We start from the raw sequence: 16,320 nt of genomic DNA on the forward strand, positions 1-16,320 counted from the left end.
ATCGCCATGTAATTCCATTACGTCCAGTGGTATGGGTACAGGAACCAAAACATCAGGTCTGACAGCTCGTCGAGTTTCACCAAGTAAATACAAACTTCAGATACACCGTCCACACTCCCCGTTACTCGTTGCGACGCGTAAAGGGAGCATAGTATTTCATATTCAATACATACTTGACACTATATACTACACTTTCCAAAATACACCAGTCAAATATGTTACTCTAGGAATCGAAAGGAAACCTCGCGTGTGGCGCAGCCGCGTTTCAGCTTAACCGATGCGGCACTGAGAGTACCACGGGCCCATCTCCAGGCAGACGAGGCCCTGGGCACAGGCAGTTTGGCCTCTCCAGCCTCTACCGCCGCACTGTTCCCAGATGTTGGCCACATTGTCAGTGGGAGGAGGAGGAGGAGGGGGAGTGTTGGGGTCTTCGGGCTTGGGGTCCTCCGGCTTGGGCGGGTTGGGCTCCGGCTTCGAAGGGCCTCCGATCTGTCGACGCATGTGCGCCCAGTACTGCATGCGTTGTTCCTGGCCGGGGGTGAAGGTGTTGGAGCAGGTCCTAGATGGCAAGTTAGAACCCTTGTTGCAGTTCCCCGTCACGGATAGCAGAGCCCACTCACGAGTAATCCATAAGGTTGAACATGTTGCTTGGGTACCATTGGTTGCAAGCAAGGGCGGCCGGCCGGCCATCCTGAAGCTTGTGCTCGACTCGCTCGCATTGTTGCGTGGGCTGTTGCTGCGGGAACGTGTCCTCGATGGTATCTCCCTCTCCGCAAGCGTTTCCCTCAAACGTGTGCAGCAAGCCCAGCCAGTGACCGACCTCGTGGGTGGTGGTCATGTCGCTCGGGTATCGCGGGGTGGCAGTCTCGGCGAGCATCAGGCAACCATCTTGGATCAAGAGTTCCTCAGAAATGCGGCCGTTGGGAATGGGGAGCCAGCAGATACCGGCGCTGGCTGACCCGTCGGCGGCAGGGCCCGGGATGAATGCCACGTAGTAGAGGTTCAAGTCTGCATAGGTACCCCGGCGCAGCTTGGCCTTCATCCCCATTTGATCTTGGCCCTTGGACCAAACCTGATGTTGTGTGTAGTCGTTGGAAACATGGGTGAAGGAGATTCCAGACCTGCTGAAATACTTGTTCATCACATCCATGTCCTTCTTGATAATGTCTTCCTACGGGCCAAGGCTTAGTATAAACCGCATCGTGACGCGAGGGGGGCAGCTTGCAACTTACGGTCAGATAGCCGCCCTTGACACTCTGGTCAGAATACACAACGTGAGTGTGAACTTGAAAGTTGTAGTTGTTCTGCTGTTGGCGGGCAATCAGAGGCGCAGAAGAATTCAGCAGCTGCTGGGAAATCTTCAAGAAGTCCTCGCTGGGAGGAGCCTCTGCGCAGTCCTTGAGATCATCTCGTGCGTGTAAGACGCCGGCGTTGATAACATTTGCCATGGAAATGGCGAGCACACAGGAAAGAAACTTCATTGTACAAGACCAGCCAGTCACCTTGGGACTGGATAAAAGTTTCGAGAAAGATGAAGAAATGAATGAAGGTAAAACAAAAAAGAACGAATGTGAAGATGTAAATGAATGTAGAGATGAAGGTGAAGGTGAAGAGGCAGCAAGACGAACATGTACAGACAGAAGCCTTCATATTTATATCCCGCAAAGGAAGCCTCCGGCCAGGTAGAATCCCAAGCATGCCGCGCGATCATCTCGATTCTCAGCTCAGCGAGCCACGCATAATGTTGCAGGTGGGCAAGAACCAGGGATAACTGCTCTGACTAACCGACGACAAGCTCAGGGCGTGAAGAAGCAGGACCAGTGACAAGGCGGGAGGCTGATGGTCCAGCCGGATGTATTCCCGAATTTTCGGGCCTCTGGGATCTGCAAAACACAGCTTCCTATTCCAGCAACCGACCGAGTAAGGGTAGCCAAGTTCATTTCAGCCAACAGGCCCAACAGAGCAAGGCGCGATGGAGCCGACTATGTGCGCCAGAGTGAACTGCTTCCAGGTTCGGCTTGTTTCACAAGTTGGCTAACCTCCTGACGAATATCCAGTCCGACAATGCAAAAGGTCCTCGGGGAGACTTGGCGACGTCTACACTCGGTCAACATGTTGCCATTGCCGCGATGCGTAAATGCATGAATTTTTAAACAAACAGAAGAGAAAAAAAAACTCGTGCTTGAGCTGTACTTGGCCATGGTGCCGATGAGATGCATCAATGATGCCTTTTTCTTGCAGTTTCCAAGGAGGGGCCAGGCGTTGGCAGTAGGCCTCGTTGGCTTACTTACACACCAGACCGCACTTGCGACATGGTTCGCATAATATGGGGAGCTTTAGGATTCAATGTTGATGTGAACAGGTTAATTAAGGGGTTACATTGTTCTCGGCCCGCTCTTGTCCCAAGGGAACGTGTGGGACTCGGCCCAAAGTTCTCACAGCCCACATATGACCCTCCACGTCTCGTGTTGCACGCCGGCCTGCAAAGGACCCCAGATATAGGGCAAACCAGTGGACATGCAACGTTGAAGCTTATCTGGCGCATTCAGCGCTTAATTTTGTGCCGCGGGTGGCTGAAACACCCAGCGAGCCCAACTTGGCCCGCACCAGGCATGCACCGGACGGATATAGTAGGTGGCTTGCGACAGTCCGATCATTTCACAGCCTTGCGTGTGTTTTTTGAAGTCGTCCCGAGTTGCGCGTCACTTTAGACTATCAACGCCACTGTGCCGGCAGCTCGGATGGCATAAACTAGAGTCGACTAGCAGCCTCGTTGAGTCGTCGACACGATCCTCTGAGATGAACAGGCGGTGTGTTGGTGCGAAAACAGGTGCATGCCCGGTAGAATCTCCTTTTATGGACTGCGAGAGAGGGACTTTATCTATAGTGGTCATGGTGCGTAAATGAGAGGATAGCTGGATCCATCTACTAAAGCGCGGAAACGACGCGTGAAGTGTTGTATCCGTGAGTGTAATACGAGTGTTGTTCTTGAAAGATGTATATTTTAGTCAGCTGTTTCTCTTCAATTGGGGTTAGATTGAACCGTCGACCTTTCAAAGGGCGTATTGTCACGTGGTTGGCTTGTCTCGGCCAGGTCCCAAATAGTGCTTGCAAGGCTTCAATGTTGCATTGTGCGGTGGTCCTGGACTCCTGGTAGTTTATTGTAAGCAAGCAAGAGCATTGGAAAGCTTTTTAACCCGCCAAGAGATGCCAGCGATGGTTCTCGAATGTTTTGTTGCGCGCCACGACCCCGGCGTTTGGTGATTCGTAAGAGTGTAAATAAGGTCCTTTCAAGACATGGTTTTACTATTGATCAAATCTGCCTCCTTTCTTTTCCATATCTGCTCGTCTTGACTACAACACGCAATGCAGCTTCTACAATCAGATGGCTTACCATTGGCGAGTCGGCCCGGGGCCCTACTTGTGCTACCTCAACATTGAATTATTACATGGCGAGTTCTGCTCATGGCTGTGGTATCTGATGATGCTAGAATAGGGCCGTTGAGCCCTGTTTGTACGACAGGTATTTTGACAGCGAAATTTATATGTGGAGGTGCCAGGCCTGACTGGGATGACTGACGGCTGCCTCTTCGGTCAAATTGACTTGACTAATGTCCGGTTCAGCGCCTTACTCATTCATCGCTGCGCGTGATAAATTCCGACCGACAGGGGCCACCCCCGTTGCATGTTGGGGCATCGTCTGGTAGTGCGCGGGTTATTCCTCATGAGATTTGATTAATGACTGGTATTAAAAAAAGGCGTTTCAATAATAATTTAGATTATGATCAAGTACCGGACATATTAAGGAGTAGCCCCCCCAGCGACCATGGGAAGTGTCGGCGCAAACCTGACCCAACATTGAATGCCGGAGAGGCAAAAGTGCCAGCGTCTCCAGACTCAATCGATTTGACGCTATACGGTCGATGCCAACAACCAAGGTTGGGCAAATCCCAAACTACAACAGTATACTAGCAACTAGCTATGCGATTATTGTCGGCATTTATATGCCAAAGTAAAAAGTCAAGTAAAATGAGAAAAAGAGAGCTCAGAAGCTCCCGGGTCCGCGGTCAGCTTTTTCCCAGGGCCACGGTCGCCAGGTTTTTCCGCCGGCAGCCCCACAGGCAACATTTCTTGACTTTAGGGTAGCTAGAGTGAAGACCAAATGTCAATTCAACAAAGAGTGTAGCCGCGAAATTAATGGCTCGGGCTGCCACTGTAAAAGACCGACATGACAAGGAAATGTAGGTACATGTATGGGAGCTGTCACAAGAATAAAGCCTGTCCGCCTTGATTCTAAAGCAAAACGCTGCGTTGCAGTATTATATAAACCTGTGTAGCCGGAGGTGTGTGAGTACCATCATTTGTTCACATGTGCAGCGCGGTACATGTACCGAGTACTCAATCAATTGATCGATCAAATTGGCCAGTGCTGTTCATGCACCCACCCAAGGTACGTACAGTGTGACGGCTGCCCGCTAGCCCAAAATGGGCCCGTCGTCGGTTCGCAATCCCTGCCCCGAAGAGTTTCAAACCGGACCAGTCTTTTTGCCTCGCAATGCATACATTCGCGCGCTTCCACCTCGAGCTCTTCAACTGCCCAACACGCGTCTTTGAACATGTCGATGCCAGAAATCATTCATGGTACCGAGTACTCAGGTAATGTCCATGGCCGTCTCCTCCGAGCCGCCGCTCAATGATACTCCAGGATCCCCACTCGGTCAATCACACCATTTCTGACGACCTTTTCGAATCTTCCAAACCCTCCAGAAACAGGACGATATTTCCCCAACGCCCCATTTCCAGTATGGATTCGCGCCGGCGCCCCAATTGCAAAAGTTCCGTCAAACGGTTGACCATTCAAAAGTCGGCTGTTTTTCGCGACCGGGCCAGCTCCAGGAGAAAGTGACGGGCCAAAGCCAAACATTGAACATGTCAAGCCACAATGCCCTTGGACCATTCCATGGAATGACGGTCACAAGGCCTCGGGCCAATGCCGGGAAAGATAATCAAGATGGGCGGGCTGGCATCAGAAAGCCCTTCCCGAAGCGCCGCCGACGCCCGCAAGCCGCCAATCTATAACCCATCCGTGGCGTCCGTCTTGGATCTGATCACATCTCTTGGTCCTTTCTTGGGTGTGGACCAGAGGGGATCGGGCCGGCTTGGCTGACCAATGTGGCTTGCAGTACCCAAATTCAGCAGGCTTCTTCACAACCACAACCACAGAGCATGCCGTTCGTGAGACGGTCCAACTTGGAGTTGGGTGACTGCAAACCCTTGCATCATTGCCAATTGCGTGCTGAGCTTACCCTCCACCCGGGAGAGCTTATTGGTGACACCACCCTTTGCGAGGCATGTTTCTGCGGGGTTGACACGAGCCGCCTAAGCCGAATCGTCGACGTCGTGCTCGACATGATATATTGACCATCCATCGGTGGGCTCTAGCGCAGGAGCCAACCAGTTGACTAGATAAGCGTCAATTCAAATGTTGCCATCGGCAATGGGGCATGGGGCCGTTCCGGAGCCACAGCTCGTGCTACACGCGAGTCTAACGAAAAGAATGTAACCTAGACAGAATCGTGGTCAATAAATAGGCACGTCCTGGCCCAGCAGGATCAGCCAGCCAAGAAAGTTCAAGTTGATCGACCTTTCCCGACGCCCCCCCTCCCGCGACTCCCTCCTTGAGGGATCTGTCCAAAACGCCATCAATAATGGCACCAGGCCAGCTAGACGAGCCGCTGTCCGACGCCGTGACGGCCCAGCCCACCGTCGTCACAGAGGACGCAGCCGCCGCCGTGGGCGTCGACGAGAAGGCAGGGCCCCAGATCGCCGCCGACCAGCACAGCGACTCGCTCAGCAAGGACGCCGAGAACAACGGCGCCCGCGTCTTGTACAATGTAGTCAACGCCAACGGCGAGGAGGAGGCCGTCTCGGAGGACGACCCGCGGGTCCGCGACATCCCGCCCTACGTGCGGCGCATCGTCAGCTTCAAGGACGACACGACGGAGCCGACGCTCACGTTCCGCTACTTCCTGCTGACGATTCTCTTCGTCGCCCCCGGCGCGTTCCTCTCGCAGATGGCGCACTTTCGCACCACGTACGCGCCCTACTCCGTCTTCTTCGTCCAGATCGCCTCCAACTACGTGGGCGTGTGGCTGGCAAAGGTGCTACCGGCGTGGCGCGTCCGCATCCCCCTGACGCGGTACGGCTTCAGCCTGAACCCGGGCCCCTTTAGCACAAAGGAGCATGTGCTGGTGACCATTTCCGCCGCCTCGGGCGCCACGTACAACCTGGGCTACACGCCCATCTCCATGTCGGAGCTGTACTTTGGCGAGCGGGTCAACGGCGCCGTGGCCGTCTTCTTCATGCTGGCCATTACCTGGACAGGGTACTCGTACGCGGCGCTGGCGAGGCAGTTTCTCATCTACGATCCGCAGTACCCTTGGTTTCAAGCGTAAGAGTTCCCCTCCCAAAAAAAAAAAAACGTCCCAGCTTCCCGCAGTGGCTTACACAAAAGACGTAAACTACAGCCTCTGCCAGACGGCGCTCTTTGAGACGCAAAAGAAGCAGCGCGAGAACCCGTCGCCCCTCTCGAGCAAGCAGATGCGCGTCTTCTTCGGCGTGCTCGTGGCCGTCATCCTGTGGCAGTTCCTCCCCGAGTTCGTCTTCCCCATGCTGGGGTCGCTGGCGTTCCTGTGCTGGGTGGCGCCGCGCAGCCCCGTCGCCAACTTTATCGGCGCGGGCTTCGGCGGCATGGGCTTCCTCAACCTGTCGCTGGACTGGTCCAGCATCGCCTCGGGCGCGAGCCTGTTCCTGACGCCGTGGTGGACGCAGGTCATCATGTTTGTCGCCTTTGCCGTCAACTGCTGGGTGCTGCTGCCGGCGGCCAAGTGGGGGAACCTGGCGAGCTGGAACCACGGCCTGATGTCGAACCGCGTCTTTCTGGGTGAGTCTATTATTTTATTTTATTTTATTTTATTTTTTTCGTGGTGGTTGGCTAAACGCTTGTAGAAAACGGCACCAGGTACCCCCTTTCGGAACTGCTCACGCCCGACATGCGCCTCAACACGACTGCGTACGCGCAACACGGGGACCTCTACGTCGGCGCGCAGTACCTGTGGAACATGTTCTTCGACTACGCGGCCTACGCGTCGGCGCTGGTGTGGATGGCGCTCTTCGGCTTCAGGCAGGTCCGGGCCAGCGTGGAAAAGTTCCTGGAGCGGCGGACGGCCAGGGACGGCCGCAAGGTGACGGAGCAGTACGACGACCAGATCAACGTGCTGCAGCGGCCGTACGACGAGATTCCCTTCTGGTGGTTCGCGGCGCTGTTTGCCGTGTCGCTCGTCATCATGGTGGTCATTTGCGCGCGGGGGCTCATCTTCATCCCCGTGTGGACGTACTTTGTGGGCATCGCGACGGGGGCCGTGGTGGTGGTGCCGCTGGGCTGGCTGTACGCGCTGTCCAACTTCCAGCTCGCCATCGGGTCGACCAACGAGCTGCTGTACGGGCTCATGATCAACGCCGTGTCCGGGTGGAAGAACCCGTGCGGCGCGTCGGCCTACGGCTCCGTCGCCGGCGACGCCTGGTACCGCGCCCAGCTCAACCTGCAGGACATGAAGATTGGCCACTACATGCACGTCCCGCCCAAGGCCGTCTTCTTCTCCCAAATCTTCGGCTCCCTCATCGGCATCCCCATCGACTACGCCGTCATCCGCTGGGTCCTCGACACCAAGTTCGACTACCTCGCCGGCGTCAAGGAGGACCCCACGCACCAGTGGACGGGGCAGTCGCTCGCGTCCAGCCTCACCCTGGGCGTGCAGTACGTGCTCGTCGGGCCCCGGCGCCTGTTCCAGCAGCATCTCTTCAAGGTGGTCCCCTACGGGTTCCTCGTCGGCGCCGCGGCGCCCGTCGTCCTGTTCCTCCTGCATAAAAAGTTCCCGCGGGCCAAGTTCAACCTCTTCAACACAACCATCTTCTTCTCCAGCATGTCCACGTTTTACGGAAACATTAGCACGGGCTACTTCTCCAGCTTCCTGGGCGGCTTCGTCGTCATGTTCTGGTGCTACAGGTACAAGTACGAGCTGTGGGCGAGGTGGAACTACATGCTGGCGGCGGCGTTTGACGCAGGCTTCAACTTTAACATGCTGCTCATCTTTCTGTGCTTCGGGGCCGGCAAGATTGTGAACATGCCACACTGGTGGGGGAACAATGCAGACAGCAGCGAGAGGTGTTTTGCACTAGATAGTTAGAGCCGTCACGGAGTTCATAATAGACATTGAAATGACGTCTTTTTATACACATATCTCACTAAGCCCGCCGTGAAAAATACATAATCAAACATGAAATAAAAAACAGCCAATCGCTACATTGTGCGTAAAATACAAGGGGGGGGTCATATACAACATTGAAGGAAATACATTATGCTACACCGTCTCCTCGTGATGCGGCGCCTCGTCGCCAGTCTCCTTCCCCTCCGTTCGCGCGCCACCCGCACCACCGTCCCTTGGGCCGGGCGCCGCCGCCGCCGCCGCCGCCGTTTCCAAATCAGCACCAGCCTCCCTCCGAATGCGAGCCATGTGCTCGGCCGGGGGCGGCACCCAGGCCGCGCTCTTCCAGGGCGTCACGCCCTCGAGGTACATGGTGTCAATCTCCTCGAGGGTGCGGCCCTGGCCCTCGACGACGAAGAAGAAGACGATGAGGCCGCCGACGACGTTGCAGGCGGCAAAGACGTAGCCGTACTGGAAGTCGATGGCGTTGAAGATAAAGGTGGAGAAGAAGCCGATGCAAAAGTTCCAGATCCAGTTGGAGGCGGTGCCGAGGGCCATGGCCTTGGCGCGGAAGCGCGAGGGGAACAGCTCGGCCTGGATGGCCCAGACCATGGGGCCCCAGGTGGTGGCGAAGCCGAGGATGAAGAGGCAGGCAAAGACGATGAGGACAATACCCTCGGCGGGCGTGCGCTGCGGATCCTCGCGGTCGAAGCGGAAGTGGCCGACGGTGGCGAAGACGATGAAGCAGGCAAACATCCAGGCGGACCCGGCCATGAGCGACTTGCGCCGGCCAAAGTGCTCGACGATGTAGAGCCCGATGAAGGTGACGAGGAAGTTGATGGTGTTGAGGATGATTTGCGTCACGAAGCTGTTGATCTGGACGGAGCGGAAGACGGTGGTGCCGTAGTAGAAGAAGTAGTTGGCGCCCGTGAGCTGCTGGAACATTTGCAGCGCGACGCCGAGCGCGATGCGGCGCGCCATCTTGGGCGCGGCGAACATGGCGGCGAACTCGCGCACGGGGCCGAGCTTGACCGTGTCCTCGGCGCGCAGCTTGGCCTCAATCTCCTCGAGCTGCGTGTGGACGGCCCAGTGGCCGGGCCCGGCGCCGTACACTTTACATATGGTGTCGGCGGGGCGGTCGGCGCGGCCGTGGCGGAAGTCGAAGCGCGGCGTCTCGGGGAAGGCCAGGATGCCCAGCCCCAGGACCAGCGTCCACACCCAGCCCAGGCCGACGACGACGCGCCAGCTGGCCGAGTCGCCGGCGTGGTGCGTGACGGTGCCGTAGTTGAAGGTGGCGGCGAGGAAGATGCCCATGGTGATGAAGAGCTGGTAGGCGCACACCATGGCGCCGCGGATCCAGGGCGGCGCCGTCTCGGCCTGGTACATGGGCACCAGCAGGCTCAGGGCGCCGACGCCCAGCCCGGCGATGAAGCGCCCAATCATGACCTGGTACCACGCCGTCACGGCCGCAATCTGCACCACGAACCCGGCCGACGTCACCAGGCACCATATCGACACCGACGGCTTGCGCCCGATGCGGTCCGCCACGGGCGCCGCCGCCAGCGCCCCGATGAGCGTGCCGATGGACAGCAGCGACACGATGAGCCCCGAGCGCACCGCCGAAAAGTACTTTTGCCCGTTGTCGGGGTTGGTCATGCCGAACCGCTCCAGGAAGTCGGGCATCTCGAGGAATCCCGAAATCTGGCCCGTGTCGTAGCCGAAACTGACGCGTGTAAGCCGCCTGGACAAACGAAAAAAAAAAAAAAAACAATACACTTACATCAGTCCGCCCATGCTGACCAGACAGCCCATGGCCAGAGACCGCATCGTCAGCCTCGGCAGCGGCGAGTAATCCAGCCCGGCCAACGAGCTGCGCACGTCATTCTGGTTGGCTTTCTCAGACGCGGGATTGACGTGGTCGAATCGGACCGTCATGAAGCCCTTCATGGCGGGTGAGAGCAAGATTTGTCGTGCGGTGCGTGTATATATTTACAAAAAAAAAAAATGTCCCTGTGCAGTATAGAACAATGGGAAACCAGCACAAAAAGAGCGCCATGAACCAGGCACAAAACCCCCTTTATACGCACGTCGCATCGTCTCGTCTGTGGCAACGGGGCCCCAAGTCGACAACCACGTTCTCCTCCACACCGTCAGTCACCTCACGGACGACCCGGCCACGGGGAAACCACGGGGCACCACGGGGGACCGGGGTGGTGCCCCCAGAAACAAGAAGGGATCCGCCGACTCAATCGGTCCGTCTCTGTTGAGCAAAGCGTGCCGTAAGCATCAATGCTTCCTTCCCAGGACCGGCCATCGTGCCCGTCTTGCCCTGCCCCCCCCTCGCCAATCGACTCGCCGCTGAGACAAGACGCGTTCGTCCTCGACAAGGGCATTGTGCCATTGCGGCCAGTGCCAGGCCCAGCATTCCCAGCATTCCCTAGAGGGAGCGTGTATCGGCCTTTCCCCATCGTGACGTCTTAAGCCGCCGCCGAAGCACCGAGTCTCCACCGTCGCCGAAGAGGTCAAGTGCTTTTTTTCGAGACCCCGCCGCCCCAAGTACACGTCTCAAGATCTTCCGAGTGTAAGGAAAAAAATTGCGCAACTGTCCCCGTGACCAAGTCTGTGGAAATAGATGCGATTCTGGACCCCTTTTCCAAAAAAGTCGCATGCTCATTTTTTTATTTCATCTTGTTTCTTGACTCGCACACTCGGTCCGGCAGTGGCGGGGGTTGAGCGGGCGACGCCACGCCGGCCGGCAACTTCGGGCGGAAAAAAAGCATGACGTCGTTGGTTCAATGCCGGTGGGACGCTTTTGCCGGGAATAATAAAAACTGGCACTGGGGCTAACCGCTTCCGCCGCAACCACTGCTGAACCGCCGCTTTGTCAGTCTTGCGCTGGAATGACGTTACCAACGGCGTCACAGTCAATAGCGTAAGCAAACGGCTCTGCGTGCCCTAAGCCCGCCAGGACAACACCGCGCCGCCTTTCCATGTCGCCGCAACGGCGCTGGAGCAATGCCCATCTTCAAGCCAACTCCAAGACAGCCTATAGGTAAATAAAAGATGCCATCATCATGTTGTGTATCTCTTCTATTCTTGCGCTTGATTCTTTTGCGCCTTGTGCATCTATCAAACGCCCTTGTCTAATTCTTGCTGTAGTTCCAATGCGTCCATGGTGATCCTTGTGTAGCTCCCCCTCGGGCCAAAAAGCATCATGTCATCTAAAACCCCGCTGCCACGCAAAGAGAGCCCCGTCCCTGCTTCATGTTTGGCCTCATCAGTTCAGAATGCCCGCCTTCTCCGAAGGGGGAATCTGTCCCTCTACAGTGCTCAGCGCAGCCAGGTTAACCTCGCCCATTTGCTTTAGGGCCGATGCATCCCCAACGCCTGCGAGCAACGCCACACATTCAATCACGTCTTCAGGCTCAAGCAGGTGCCACTTGGCCAGCGTCACCTTTGTGCTCGCCCCCACAGTCACAGTAAAGACGTGGTCTGGATGCAACACCTCGCCAGTGGCCCCGTTTAAGCTGCGGAACATGTCCTCGTCCGTAAAGTCGTCGCCCATGCAGAGCGCAAACTCAACACGCCCTGGGTTGGGGTCGAGTTCTGACGGTGCACGCTCTGGGTTGTGGTACGTCGCGATGAGCCGCTTGGCGATCTCGCCCTTGTTGATGAAGGTGGGTCGAACTTCCACGTTTGCCTTGCCTGGCATGACTTCAACATCCCATTTGGTGCCCACCGTACTTTCAAGTTCCTTGTGGCATTCTCGCGCCATGTGCACACCCTGCTCTGGATCTGCAAGTCTGTAGTGCCATGTAAGTGCGCATCGCTTCCGCTCGATGAACGACCCTGTTGCTTTGATTAGCCCATGCCAAATCTCGGGAGAATGTCCAGCTGCCTTACCAGGGACTCTGTCGGTGTATTTCTGGAACACCTCCATAGCCTCGACCTGCCATCCCATGTCAAACTTCTCCGCCAGGTTAATCCACTCCTCTGACCCGGGATCCCTCATAAAACTGCCATGTTCGGCCGAAAATCCAAGTTGAGAAATGTGGCCCAGGTGCTGCCCGAGGAACTCCTGGTCTCGACCAGAAATAATCCATACCGCATTCTTGGGGTCACCGGCAAGGCGTTTGAGGGATTGGATGATGCGTTCAGACGGAATCGCCGCGCTGGGCTCCCGGACGATTGGCGTCAACGTACCGTCGTAATCGAACATGAATAGTCGTTTGCCCGCCGATCTGTACTTGGACAATAAGACCGCACGGTCAAGAAGAGGCGTCGCATTGGCCGTGTTGGTTTCGCCCAGCACATTGTACACCTTGCGAATAAACTTGTTAATCCACGCTTGCACATTGTATGTCGTCACGTGCTTGTACAAGCGAGACTGCATTCCGCTTCTCTCGCCATCCGACATTGTAAGCGCACTATTGATCTTTTCCGCAACACCAGTCAAATCCCAGGGGTTGATGTGAATTGCGTCACTGAGACTTCCCGCGGTCCCGCTGAACTCTGAGAGGATGAGCGGCCCGTTGCCCTGTCTTTGGCAGACAATGTACTCTAAACTCGTCGTGTTCATACCGTCTCGGACTGAGGTGATTAAACCAATGTCGCCGGCTCTGAGTAGAGCAAAGTATTCGTCTTGGTCCAAGTATTGTGGGTAATGCTGTACAGGAGAGAATCCCAAGCTGCCAAACTCCCCGTTGATCTTCATGACCAGTTCGTTCACTCTTGTAGCAATCTTGCTCTCGTCATCGTCCTTTTCGGCCTCTACCGTGGTTGGAGAAGTGACCTGGATCAAAACCACCTTTTCTCTCCACTCAGGGTACATTTCAAGGAACCGCTCAAATGCTTGAAGCTTCTGTGCCACACCACGGACACTGTCGAGCCTATCACGGCCAACAATGATCTTTTTCCCAGCATACATCTTCTTCAAAGCATCATATTTCTCATTCACGGAATCAGCCCACGCGTGCGTCTCCACCTTGGCAGCGTCAATGCCTATAGGAAAGACGCCTACCTGAACCCTAGTCCCGTAGGCATCGATGCCAAGGGTATCAGAGGGAAACCCAAGAATGCGGGTGCAGCAGCTCAAAAAATGCCGCGAGTAGCTGTACGACTGGAACCCCACCAGGTTGGCTCCGAGAACTCCTTCCAACACCTCTTTTCGCCGCGGGAGGCACCGCAGGAACTCACTGCTAGGGAACGGAGAGTGTAGGAAGAATGATATGTACATGTTCTGGTTCCGTTGGCGCAACATGCTGGGGAGAAGCATCAGGTAAAAGTCATGGACTATAACAATGTCGCCGGGCTTGTAGATTTCAATGATTTTATTCGCAAATTTCTGGTTCATGCGATAATAGTCTGCCCACTGGATGCGCTCCTTGCGACCATCCGTAGGTTCGTGTTGTTTGTAGTGGAACAAGGAATATAGATCGTGGTGTGCGTACCGCCGCCACCTTGACTGGTCCTTCAACACGACGCCATCCTCGGAATCGTCCGCCTCGTCCGAGAGCCATACTGGCACTGTCCGAATGGTTTTGCTGTGAGAAAGGGCATACTCCAGTTTGGCTTGGTCGGCTTTCGGTAGCCAAAGGCCGTCAAGGGGCGGTGGCGTAGGAAGCCGCGTAGTACCATCAACTGGAACAGGAGCTGAGAGAGCATTCAGGGAGGAGATGCCCACGGTCGTCTGCCCAGATAGATTGCTGCTCGGCGTCTGCCCGGAGGATGCGGCGGAAGAAGCAGGCGTCTCCTGAGGAGAGTCTATCTCGCCGGTCCAGGCCACAAGAGTGTGATTCCACGGCGTGGCATTGGAAGAAAGGTAGGCAAAGGAGTCGAAAAGCGCGGATTGGCCTCGGCGGGGTCTCAGGACCTGTTGGAGGCGATGATGTCAGTTCCGAGAGTATAACAGTAACAAAAAACAAGAATCTCAATCATGGACGGTTGGAATTCTGTAATAGGGCTGGTTCTTACCCAATCGCCTCCCTTGCGGTAGGTGAAGGAGTAGGGGATGTTGAATGCGACAGAGATGATGTTGCCGCTAAGGCCTAAATCCGGGTTGGCGGCGCGAATCTCTGAGAGAGATTCACGGCGCGCCATCGCGGGAGCAAGCAGGCTCGGGAGTGTGTATCGTCGTGGTTGTCGCGGGCAGAGGCTGATGGGCGAAACTCGAGTCTCGACGGGTTCAGAGAGGAGACGCAGAAGGCTCGACTGTGTTGGGTCGAGCTGCGAATGTGAAGGAGCCCCGAATACTGGGACTTGGATGGGACTGGGCCTGGATTGGGGGAGTGAGGGGTATGACGCTGGCCAGGTCCCACCCGAGGGAAAATGGGACAAGGAGGCAAGGAACTCTGGTCCAGGATATGGGCACCAGCGAGATTGGTATCGTGGCTGCGTCTATTGGTGTCCAGTGTCCACTGGCTTTGCTGGCTTGCTGGCTAGGGGGGGTTGTCGCGTCACTGCTGCTGTCTGTTGATGCCGAGGTTTGTATGCAGCCGTTGTGGCTGGGTGGTGAAGAGGATCGTTCAAACGTTCAAACGGTGGTTGTGGAGGAGGAACCTTAAGCAAACGCAACGAAAGCTTTGAGATTCTGGAAGGATGGCCAAAGTCAGCTCGAACACCTCGCCAGGGTCTGGGCTCTTGATACAACTCAACAGTACCTTACTGGTGTTCAACCACTCGGGTACCAAGTACGGAGAGTAGTTGGCGACGCAATTTGGACCGTCAGCTGGCTCCCCCAACGCCAGTATCAATATCAAGTTTGGAGAGAGTTGGACTTGTAGGCCAGGGGAAACCGCGTCGCAGTCGCAAGCACCGGCCGGCGTCGCCGCTGCTAATTGCCTTGGGTTGCGTTCACAACTCTGGGGGACTAACTCCAGACAAGCCAGGAGTTGCTTGTCCAAAGAGCTCTAGAGTTCAATCTTGTGGATCTAACGTGCGGCCAAATGGGGAGCATGTGAAGGCGCCAAGGCCGATTCGCTAGTCTTATCTTGCTTGCAAGTCGATCTCCCAGTTGGAAGATGTCGAGAGAACGATGCTCCCCGCCCGTTCAAATAGTAGTTGCAGTCTGCCGGACGAGAAGAGATCCTTTTCACAATACGGAGCAACTCCTTCCCACTCTTGATCCAGCACTCAGCGATCAAGCAGCCCCCCGTAACCCTGGCCCTTGCGGTGCCGGATCTGTCAGCCCTGTCGCGGCACATGGATTCTGTGGCCTGTTCGTGATTTCGCTTTGCTAATAGATTTGTCTGGAATGCATGACCGTGGCCAGCGTTTGGGCAACGCTGCCAGCTTCCGTTGGTGGGTTTGAAGGCCGCATCGAGCTGCATGGCCGTCTTGTCATCATCATGGATCGTTTAAACGTGTCACGCTGCTCGTGTGACGAAAATCGATGCGAGGAATAAAGAGCCTGCATGACCTCCTTTGTCCAGTACGTGACATGCCAGCGAGACCACCGCGTCGTGGAGGGGCACGAGCAGTGAGGGGCAGGCACGACCGGCGTGCCTTCCACCGCAACATGTCCACGTAACCTTGACATTTGCATTCCAAAACATCATGGTCTCAATCTCGTCTTCGCAATCTCTTGCAACCCATCTCACCTCATCGCCACCGCGCAGCCGAAATTTGCTCTCGGCTTTAATCCGGATGCAGGGGTCTCTTTAACCCGGTGCAGCACCATTCTCCACTAGCCGGTATTGGTCAGGGCTTGGTGGTTTGGCACCTCGCAGCGACGATTCTCTGCAGTCTGCCTGCATACGTGTGTATTTACGCCAATGGATCTTGCCAAAGCCACCACGCATCCAACATGCAGCAGATATCACCCTACTCCCGTGCCAAGTGAGGCTACAGGGTCCAAGACTCCTAAACCAGCCCATCTGTGGGACGAAGTCACAAGTTGCGGTGAGGCCGCAATGCCAGCAAGATGCCCTTTAGCTTTGACAAAGAGTGAGCTGTGCGTCCGTCTAGGAGGCACGGTAGTTGGGCAGCAAACAGCCCGCCGTTTGCTGCATCACTAATCTACGAAACAATCACATTTCCCAACATTCCGGATCCTAGA

The 16,320-nt window shown here is 56.0% G+C and overlaps 4 protein-coding genes across 4 annotated transcripts; 1 reads left to right on the forward strand and 3 right to left on the reverse strand.

The window, feature by feature from the left end:
* Positions 1-270: 270 nt before the first annotated feature.
* On the reverse strand, positions 271-1,481 carry MAA_09902 (Cellulose-binding domain, fungal; the record flags this gene model as incomplete). The annotated part of the gene is made up of 3 exons (XM_007827900.1): positions 271-559; positions 621-1,171; positions 1,233-1,481. The coding sequence occupies 3 exons, from the start codon at positions 1,479-1,481 to the stop codon at positions 271-273; spliced, it is 1,089 nt and encodes a 362-aa protein (XP_007826091.1).
* Positions 1,482-5,708: 4,227 nt separating this feature from the next.
* MAA_09903 (Oligopeptide transporter OPT superfamily) lies at positions 5,709-8,246 on the forward strand (the record flags this gene model as incomplete). Its single annotated transcript, XM_007827901.1, has 3 exons — positions 5,709-6,451; positions 6,528-6,943; positions 7,009-8,246. 3 exons carry the CDS (start codon positions 5,709-5,711, stop codon positions 8,244-8,246), a joined length of 2,397 nt encoding a protein of 798 aa, XP_007826092.1.
* Positions 8,247-8,420: 174 nt separating this feature from the next.
* Positions 8,421-10,211, reverse strand: MAA_09904 (galactose permease; the record flags this gene model as incomplete). Its single annotated transcript, XM_007827902.1, has 2 exons — positions 8,421-9,987; positions 10,045-10,211. The coding sequence occupies 2 exons, from the start codon at positions 10,209-10,211 to the stop codon at positions 8,421-8,423; spliced, it is 1,734 nt and encodes a 577-aa protein (XP_007826093.1).
* Positions 10,212-11,541: 1,330 nt separating this feature from the next.
* MAA_09905 (glycosyltransferase family 20 protein) lies at positions 11,542-14,363 on the reverse strand (the record flags this gene model as incomplete). The annotated part of the gene is made up of 3 exons (XM_007827903.2): positions 11,542-12,113; positions 12,168-14,136; positions 14,238-14,363. 3 exons carry the CDS (start codon positions 14,361-14,363, stop codon positions 11,542-11,544), a joined length of 2,667 nt encoding a protein of 888 aa, XP_007826094.2.
* Positions 14,364-16,320: the final 1,957 nt, after the last annotated feature.

This window comes from Metarhizium robertsii, assembly GCF_000187425.2.
Source record: "Metarhizium robertsii ARSEF 23 chromosome Unknown MAA_Scf_11, whole genome shotgun sequence".
In the NCBI taxonomy this organism is placed as follows: domain Eukaryota; kingdom Fungi; phylum Ascomycota; class Sordariomycetes; order Hypocreales; family Clavicipitaceae; genus Metarhizium; species Metarhizium robertsii.